This window comes from Frieseomelitta varia, unplaced genomic scaffold (genome assembly GCF_011392965.1).
Source record: "Frieseomelitta varia isolate USP_RPSP 00005682 unplaced genomic scaffold, Fvar_1.2 scaffold_269, whole genome shotgun sequence".
In the NCBI taxonomy this organism is placed as follows: Eukaryota; Metazoa; Arthropoda; class Insecta; order Hymenoptera; family Apidae; genus Frieseomelitta; species Frieseomelitta varia.
In genome coordinates, this window is record NW_025110000.1 from 269,604 (window position 1) to 279,336 (window position 9,733).

At 42.8% G+C, this 9,733-nt stretch overlaps 1 protein-coding gene across 5 annotated transcripts in view; it reads right to left on the reverse strand.

Annotated features, from left to right (window-relative positions):
- Nucleotides 1–5,215, reverse strand: part of LOC122528925 (tyrosine-protein phosphatase 99A-like) — a 42,848-nt gene extending 37,633 nt beyond the window's left edge. For all 5 annotated transcript variants that reach the window (XM_043654574.1, XM_043654570.1, XM_043654571.1 and 2 more), the window contains exon 1: nucleotides 5,036–5,215. In XM_043654574.1, coding sequence (XP_043510509.1) covers nucleotides 5,036–5,090 — 55 coding nt within the window. In that variant the 5' untranslated portion in view covers nucleotides 5,091–5,215. The remainder of the gene's footprint in view (nucleotides 1–5,035) is intronic.
- Nucleotides 5,216–9,733: the final 4,518 nt, after the last annotated feature.

Here is a 9,733-nt window from a genome sequence, read left to right on the forward strand (position 1 = left end):
CCCCCCTCCCCCCGATATTTAAATCAGTTATTGACACGAATCCGCACGATCGCCGATGCGGGGCCGATCCGGTCTTGATAACCGGATAATTATTCCCACCTCACGTGCCACCATAATGAACCTGCCTCTGGCTGTGTGCCCCAGTTTATGTATTTAATAGCACCGATTTCGCGTGCCTTTTCCTAGCACGCTCCAGGCAATAGATCGCGACACAATTCCCGTGTTTCGATTCCATTCGATTCGACGGAGCATCGAAAACATTCCCCGATTTGATTTCGACGCCCGGTGTCCATTTTCGCCCGTATTTGCCAGACCGATGAACGCGTCGCGATTTTTCCCTCGCCGTCTGGCTTAATGCACGTTCCGCGGCTTGATTTTAATTGATTTCGAACGTTCAACGATCGGTTTCAACGCGCACGGATCTATCTTTGCCGCTGCATTATCGTTGCTCGCCGAAGCGAAAGTTTCTTTTTTCTTTTTTCTTTTTTTTTTTTTTTAGAGATATTTTCGCGTAGTTCATTACGAAACTCTGTCGAATTTCTGTCTCTTGGCGCGAGCGAAGAGGAATAATTTTTAGGGAGTCACACACCTTTGAATTGTTACAACAGAGGGAACATTAAAGAACTTTTTCGCTGATAAAATTACATTTCGTTGGAAAAATAATTTGTACGTTTTGTTCAATTAGTGATTGCTATAAAATACGAAGGTAGAAGGACACGGCAATTATTTACATCGTTTACGGTACTAGGTACATCTCTGTGTACTTTTGTCTGAAGTAAACTTTTTCCAACTTTACGTTGAATTGTACGAGAGAAGCCAGTGGTTGTCGAAGTTATCAATTTTTTTTAAAAGACGACGGTTATTACACTTGAAAGTATAATTTTCAATCCCTTTGTTAACAAAAGAAAATAATCTGTCAATTTTGAAAATCTCATCGCGAAGGAAACGCTTTTAAAAGTTTCAGTAGTTATCCGTTACCGTCAGATGACAACAAAAGCTTCAAGGTAATTGTTTTCTAGAATATTCTCGAGGAATACACAATTTTTAGAAAATCGATTTCCCTGGCCGAGAGATACGTAACTCTGAGAAGAAATCACATTTTCCACTGGAAAATAAATTATCCTTCTTTTCAGCATTCTTAAATTATTCCTCGCGATAACGTTACTACAGTACATTGTTACATTAAACCTTTCGCTATCCTCGACAAGATAGCTCACAAATAAATTATGTCGATTGTGCAATACCACTGGCAAAGTAAAATTGCAGAAGCGAGATATCTCGTCGGCGATATTGCAGAATCGATACAGTTGTGACGAAACATCTCGTCCACAGTAGCGGAATGGTTCAAACATAACTTGTTCGTCCGTGATTTTCATACGTTTCATCCGATGAAGCGTTGGCTTTTATAAGGCGACAGTTGAAAAGTTCTGGCAGCGAAATTTAATTGCCCAATAAGGATCGCTTGTTACTCTTTGTAATTGATTTGTATAGAAATATCCGACGAATTACGAAACATTTTACAACACAGAGGGATTAATGCGTACGTATGCTGGACTAGTTTTCACCGTTAATCTGTTTCAGTAAGCCGGTTTATTAAACGTGTGGTTATCGGCTCGATTAATTACGCTATTTAAACAGCGAGCTTATTACCAATAACGGTTTATTGACATTCTAATGTGGATATGTCGCGTATCAAGCGTTAATTCGAAACAACACGTGAAAAACAAGAACACACACCGATATTTCGAATCGATGAGATGGTAATGCGTATTTTGCTCAATAATGATTGTGCTGAATGATTGAGCACAATGCATTATACAACGTACAATGTAATGCAATACATTTTTAAAATGTTCCGCTAAAGTTAGACCGTTTACTCTTTAAAAAAAGGAAAAAAATTCAAAATGTTTCACTCGACAATGGACAGACCACTTTAAAAGTATTGATTAATTCGAAATATTTAATATTTTACACGATCGTCTTTCTCTCTGTCGAATAATTGTTTTATACATTTATTCGACGCATACGTTCTACGCTTTCGGTCTTTCAAACAGCCGCTCTATCTACATTCTCTTTAATTTCATTTTGCCTTTTGGTTTTTGACCCTTTGTGTTTTATACTATGTCAGGAAGCCATTTAGCAAAAATCTGATCGTAAAGTTGAGAAAGGAATCACGAATAGATCATCACTGGAAAACACTTTATAAAAGCATATTTAATTATCGTTCTACGTTTCTTTCCCTCTTCTTTTTCACAGTGTGCATCGTGAATGTGTTCGCAGATCTGAAACTTTAGCTTTTTCGTTTCTTTCGAGCCCTTTGCCACGATACATTCTGATCGACTGATACTACGATAAATTGCTTTTTGCCGCGTGTATCAACAATTTGATGTTTTAATCATATTTTGCCGCGATTCTACTTCGGGATTATTCGTAACTAACCGAACGAATTAATCGAATAATATGATACATCGATCGATGACTCGATTGTAACACGATATTTTCCCAGGATACGCATGTCGTTTAGATTTCACATGTTGAATTTTCCGTGAAATCGTTCGGCGGCGGTTTGGTTAATTCATATGTTTAGAGTGTTCGTACGATACATGCGTTAGCGGAGAAACGTGATATTGATAATTGACGCCATGTATCGACGAGTCGTTTACATTTAATTTTTGAAATCGGAGCAAGAGATCGACCGAGTTCTCTTCCGTTCTGACCCGGATGACCCGAAAATCAATACTCCCGATTTTGTTAACGACGCGTTCAATTAATCCGACGACGTTAATTAACCCCAATGTTGGCTCGTGACATACATACGCAAGTCTCACGAAGCGTATGTATCATTTGTTTTCCAAGAAGACGAAAAACGAAGAGCATATTTCATATACGTTTATTGCATTTTCAAACCGGTGCTACTCCTTAAAGATACGAATCTCGTGCGAAACGTTGTAGCGTTCGAAAACTACGAAATTCGAGTGAAAGCTGTTTAAGATAGCGCAAACAAAACGGTAAGAAATCCCATGTATATTAGAGGTTAGGTGCTCTCGCTTTATCCACCAGCAGACGAAGGATAGACGGATCGCTCTCTCCCTTTTTCCTCCCAACTTCCTAATTGTCTTCGAGCAACGTAAGCCGTAAGAAGACCGGCTAAGAAATTCTATGTATATTAAACTAAAGCATCTGTTCCCGATCCGGCATTAAATATTCAGCCGGGGAAATCTCATGCAGCTAATCCCATCGGCAAGACGTCTGCGAGTAACGCGCTAATTGCTATGGCGATACACATGGGAATTCAGGTTTGGGGGGCAGGCGTGCGCTAACCCATCGGTGCCTTTGTCAGTATCGTCAGCATCGTCGTCATCGTCGTCGTCGTCGTCGTCGTCGTCGTCGTCGTCGTCGTCGTCGTCGCGATGCAAAGTTTGTCGAGCGTCGTGGGTATACATACAACAGGCGTCGGCCAATCCCGGCGGCGTTGACAGAATTTATAGGGCTCAGCCTCGCGCGAGCGTCCGCTCAACCTATTTTCCGTGAGGCGGACGTGAGACAAAGAGAGGTGCCAGCCGGCCAAAACGACGGCGAAACGAAGAAAGAAAGAGAAAAGCTGGACTGCTCGAGTTTAAGCGCGACTCTACACTGCTCCTTCCGGTGCTGCAATTAGCGCCTCCTTAGTTGGCTGCGCTGGTTGGTAGTCTCGCGACGCGATGCCTGGCCGCGGAAAACCGGCCGTGCAAACCATTCTTCTCGCTTTTCTCTTCCTCCTTTTCTTCCCTCCATTCTTCTCAGTTCTCATCTCATTCTTGCCAGCCTCTTTCTTTTTCTTCATAGAGCACCGGAGGTTCCTACTTCGTTGGATTCGGAACGTTTACTCTAGCGAGCTTCAACATTGCCCCGAAGGGACTCGTTCCGCCTGGGCATCCTCCGCCCGGATTTTATGTCTATTATCATTCCCTCTTATGTTTTCGGCTAATGCCGCTCTACGAAGTCTTTCGAGAAGTTATCGAGACTCGGTCGCGGAATTGGCGATGAGCAAGTGGGGGAGAGGAAGGTTGCCGAGTGAATGGAAAGGAGGCCATCTTTGGTTATAACGTTCGGATAGAATGTTGCAGGAACGTTGGAATTTCAGAGAGAAGTGAAACAGAGATAGAAACGGACGCTCTATCCGGCACGAGGTTCCCTCGAAATCTAAATTTTCCACTCGTTTCGAGGTCAATGAAATATTTTCAATTTCTCATTTCGGTCAGGTCGTTGCAAATAAATTCTTGACAAAACATCCGGTTTAGTCGTTGTTACCATTTTTAACTTTAGCTATAGTCGTTAATATTTTTACCTCGAAAAATACTTACTTCTTAACATCAATGATATTTTTTTCATTCAAAAGTAGTTGTTTTTTTAAACATCGATCACGTTAGAGTCAATTTTCACTGAATTGAAGCAACGTTTGAAGTTTCTTAAAGGATAGATTTAAATTCATTATTAATCCATGAACCGCTTTGATGCATAAATTTATTTTCCTGTAATGAAACAATCGACGTGTTACGTCTGACTGGCTTTAAACTTTAAAGTGACCACTGAAAAATGTTGTTTCTAGTCACAAAATTCCAAATAATTTTACACGATTAATCGAGCATTTCATTTGCAATATTTTCGTCAACGAATCTGATTTAAATATAAATATACTAAAACAAAATCGTCGTCACGCTGGACATTGGACTATCAATTTCGGTTAATCCTCAGCAATTTGAACACCGAGTTGAACACGTGTTCGATTACACGAAATTTCGGTATACAATGTAGATCACTTGTACAGTGAAAATACATATTCGCAGATCAACAGCCTAGCATAAACATTCGCTAATTCTCTGTTACTCATTATCCCCGCAGATTCTCGCGACATCGATATACATGACCCAAGCTCGGTTAGAAGCGAGTTAGCGATCAATCGAAGACATTCAAGGCGGAAGATTAATGGTAGCTTTAGAGTGTACAGGTACATACATATATATATATATATATACAGATATATAGAAAAACATACGTTCTCGAAGGGTGACAGAGTGGAAGGTCTCCTCGCTGGGTTTGCTCCGTCCCATGGCGTTCACCGCCGACACGCGGAAACTGTAGACGGTGAATGGCTGCAGGTTCTCGATGTTGTAGGTGGTATCGTTGTTTGGTGTTACGATTTCCTCCGTTGCGTTCCATGCTCCACCTACTCCGGTTCTGAAAACAATTGCCCGGTCGTTAGTGCGACTCGTGTAAACATGAGCGTTGATTCGAGGGGGAAGGGAAAAGCTACCGCATCGGAAGCTTTTGTTCGCCCACACGGTTTTGTTTATGGAGTAACTGCCCTTCCCCCTTCCTCCCTCCACCCTCGTATAGGAAAGTTTTGAAATATCCTGCCCGGTGGCCGGCCAGGTGTGTGCTAAAAATATTCCTCCTATTCCGTTGGATAGTTCCCGAAAATAAACGCTTTCGAAAAAACTGTTCGTGTTATCGAACGTCTATACATACTCTATGGATATGCACTGTCTGCGTTAAGGGTTGGAAACACACGTTGTGAAAATAAAGCATCCCTCGACCTACCCCATCCCACTATGTATGTATGTACACGGGCGAGTTACGAGATCGCGCTGCGATCATCCGATATATCGCGTAACGCGCGATGGCACGTTCCGCGTTTCGCGGTTGATTAGAATTCAATGGATCGTCAACGAGAAACCGACGATTGTATTTAGACGTTAATGGTAGCGACGGATCCGCTGACGATCCGGACGCGGCGTGCTCGAATCGAATGTAAATGGACTGCGTGAACTGCGCGCGCGATTAATTAATGGGCCGGTGTCGGTGTCGCTGTGAACAAACAATACCGGTCTCGCTACGAGCCACCGGTTCCACCTAAGTTCCGATGACGGAAACGTCGTTCGACGTAGAGTAATGAGTGGCCGAAGACGCAACATGCGCCCACCGCTACAGTGAGATTTTACCCTTTCGTACGTTACACGTAGCTCTGTCCCCTTCCCCTCCTCCTCCTCCTCCTCCTCCTCCTCCATGATCTCTAATTAATACCGTCCATTAATTGTCCCACGATCCGTTACCGAAACTTCTCCGGCAATTATGCCCCCGAGTAATTGCCATAGTTCGCCCCGGGCCGAGTCGAGGCCTTTTTTGCCAGCCAGCGAGATTGGTTGCTTTCTAAATGGCAACACCATTCGATAGACGATTACTTATCGATCGCATTCGGTCCTTTCGTTAAGAGCACGAAACGCCGAAACTGTCGAGATGGTAAATGATTCAATCTCCAGTTCCCGCGTTTACGTTTGATGTTAGAGAGAGAGAGAGAGAGAGAGAGAGAGAGAGAGAGGCTTGAATTTGTTCAAGCCCATCTCGCATACAAGATATATAGAAACGGAGAATTTTTATTTTCACTTCACGTTTCAAAGAACCGATTTAATTAATTCGTTGTTCCATCGAAGAATACCGGATTTTCCGCTTCGTTCGTTCTCGCATTACCCGCCCGCGTTTCCTCGCCCGATACACGCGGTGCCCTAATTGTCTTAATTGAAACCTGTACGTAATCTATACGTTTTTCCTTTCTTTCTCTTTTCTTTTTCCTTTCTTTCTTTTTCGCTCCCAATCTGAATTCCCTTTCAAAGTGCGCACATTCACGAATCCCCCCCCCCCCCTTCTAGAGGCGATTTCTTTGTGCCACCCTCCCGCGATCGAAACGTTCTCTCGTTTGACGAGAGAAAACCGAAACTGCGGGAAATTTCTAAGCAACGGCCGATTTCATTTCCTGTTCGTTCCTTTGGTTATAATGGGAGCCAATTACAGGCCGATGTTTTGACATTTGTGAGTTTATCTCCTCCATTGTGATTTGCGTTGTTGATGAGGATTTCCACTCGCCGGATGCGTTTCGTTTCCTTTCTTCCCTTTCTTTTTCTCTCGTTTCTTGTTCGTCCAGCCCGAAAATTATTCTCCCAAGCCACTCACACACGCACACACACACACACGGCTTGCCCGTTCTTTTTCAGTCGCGTAACGCGATATTCGGTTCCAACTTGGATCCAGCAATGGAAACTGGAACCGCGTATATTTTAGAAACATGATCATTGAACATGCTCGATGAAACGGCCAGTTTCATGGCGTATTTACATTTCCGGTGATTCCGAATACGGCACTGTATGGAGAAAGCTCTGTAACGAGGACTCCTCGAATTCATGAAATGAAATATCGGAAATCATTCGTGAAATATCGGTACCGGTTAAAACATGTGTTAAGAGGTCGACAATATCGGCGGCTGAATATCATCGATATCTGAATGTCATTGACACTGGTAATTTGGCGTCATTAATGATTTATTGCACATTAATAGCTCGCCGTTGCTAGTATTTCATAACTTGTTATCAGTAGCAAATAGCGAACGGAGAAAATTCTAACAAGAATAATATGACGTATTAAGGGTACCCACAAGTAATGTCGTTTCTCGATACTGTATAAAATTTTATTTTATTTAACAGTTAATACAGTTTTAATCTATGGTATAATTTAACAATAAGCACACTAAATGTCAATATATTGAACTAGAATATAAGTTACGTTGTAATAAGTTAAATTATTATCACTGGATGGCAATGTTTGTTAAATTTGAAGAAAACTCATGGATACCATTAATATTTAAACAATTTCGTTTTATATTCTTCTGTTGAATTTACTTATTTAAAGCTGATTAATGCCAATTGTTCGTAATGCACATGCAACAATAACGACGTAATACTACAATTATATACCAACGTAACGGGTTTTCCATTCTATCTCAAAACTTCATCTCTGACGAATTTAAATTAATCCAATGGATTGAATCAGTTTCAGTTCCTCGAAAATAACCGTCTCGCCGGAAATGATCGTCAATCGAAATTATGTATAAAAATGACTGTAATAGAACGGTGTGTAAGTACGTTGCGCTTTAATCGTCGCGTTATTTCATCGATTTGTAAAACTTTTACGCTTGGCGCGAGTTGACGCGTTTATTTTCGTTATTGGTCCTAGGAGAAATGCTCGACGATTTCGCCGCGTATCGCCGGCTAAATTATCGTTTAAACGATCGGGCCGAGAGTTCTGCAGTTATTCGCGAAATTTATTCGTAATGCGTTCAACTATCCCGGCACGTTTAAAGGTTGTTTTCGCAAAAAAACAACGAGGAGCGACAAGAGCAATCATGGGAGAACGTGATTGCACGCGAGTCGCTCGAGTCCATCTCTCAAATTTCGGTGGGTCCGTCTCGTGAAGGGAGAGAGAGAGAGAGAGAGAGAGAGAGAAAAAAGTCGCGCATGTGAAAATTATTACCAACGATGGGCGCGACGATTCCCGCGGGAGCAGCGCGAAAATATAAAGCCGGTAACTCGTTTCCAATTAACGTCACTCGCCCGCCGTTTATTCGGCTCTCCGATTTGTCGTTTGTACAAGCAGATCATTTCAATTTTGGTCACGCCCGGGACACGATCATTCACTGGCTTTTCTAACGCCGACGAAATCGATATCGTTGCGCTCGCGTCGATTTAAATTCACCCTGACGATTTCCCCTTCGGCTGACACGCCCGCCCCTACGTCCCGCCCGTTATTAGATCCGCGTTTACCGGCACGACGAGTGTGTATCGATTTCGAATCTATCCGGTAGTCTAGCAGTCTCGACAAAGGAAAAATGGAAATTCGATAAGTCAACTGTTCTCCTCGTCTCGAGCACCAACCGACCGAGCGGAGTGGGCTGAATTCGCGACAAAAAAAAAAAAAAAAAAAAAAGAAGAGAAAGAGGAAAAAAAAAGAAACGCCACGCAAACTTGAAAACTCGAAGTTCGTGCTCCATTTCGAAAGTCCGTCCGTCGTCCTGGAAACGGCAGTTTGCTCCGCGAAACTCTCCATCGGTTTTCCAGCCGACGACGAAAAAGTTTTACTCTCGGAGGGACGCCGGTCGCCGTTTCTCAAGAAACGAGTCATCGTATCAGAAATTTTGATTCGCCGTTTCCCCATTGTGGCGCGCCCAAATATAATAAATCGTCTTCTAACTTTTCGATCAACCACGTCGCCGTTCGCAGAAGGGAACTGTCGTTGAAGAAAACAAAGGGCATTCGTCTTCCTTCGACAATTTCTGCTCGATGATCGGTGGAATTATACGTCTTGAAGATGAATCTATAAACGATTCGAGTTCGACGGTGCCCGCGGAACTCTATCGACGATATATCTATCTGCCTTTATTCCTGCAGAATTTCTCGCTGCTTTCCTTTTTCCCCTCGTTCATTTCGAGCTCCTTTGATCTCGATCGAGAATCAAGTTGTCGATTTTACTTCAAAGCAGGGAGAAACAAAGAGAGAGAAAGAAAGAAAGAACAAAGAAATACAAAGAGAGACAAGAGCAATGTTTCGTTGGAATTACTCGATTAGACTCGGATTTACCACAATTGCGAAAAGAGAATCGATATTATAGTGAGCATTCCGTTGTTTCTCTACCGATCCGGGCAATTACCGGACGTTACCGAGCTGTCCGCCCTTTACGAGGACCGTCCTGTTGCACGAGGCATTGCGTGTGCGGAAACTTGGTGCGCCGCGAGTGAAAATAACACCGTGACCTGGCTTCAAGCGTGATTATCATAACGACGACGTGAAACCGGCCTCTCTGCAACCTGTTTGATTCCATCCGACTCCCACAGCCTTTTTCCCTTCTCTAGCTTTCTTTCACCTTCCCC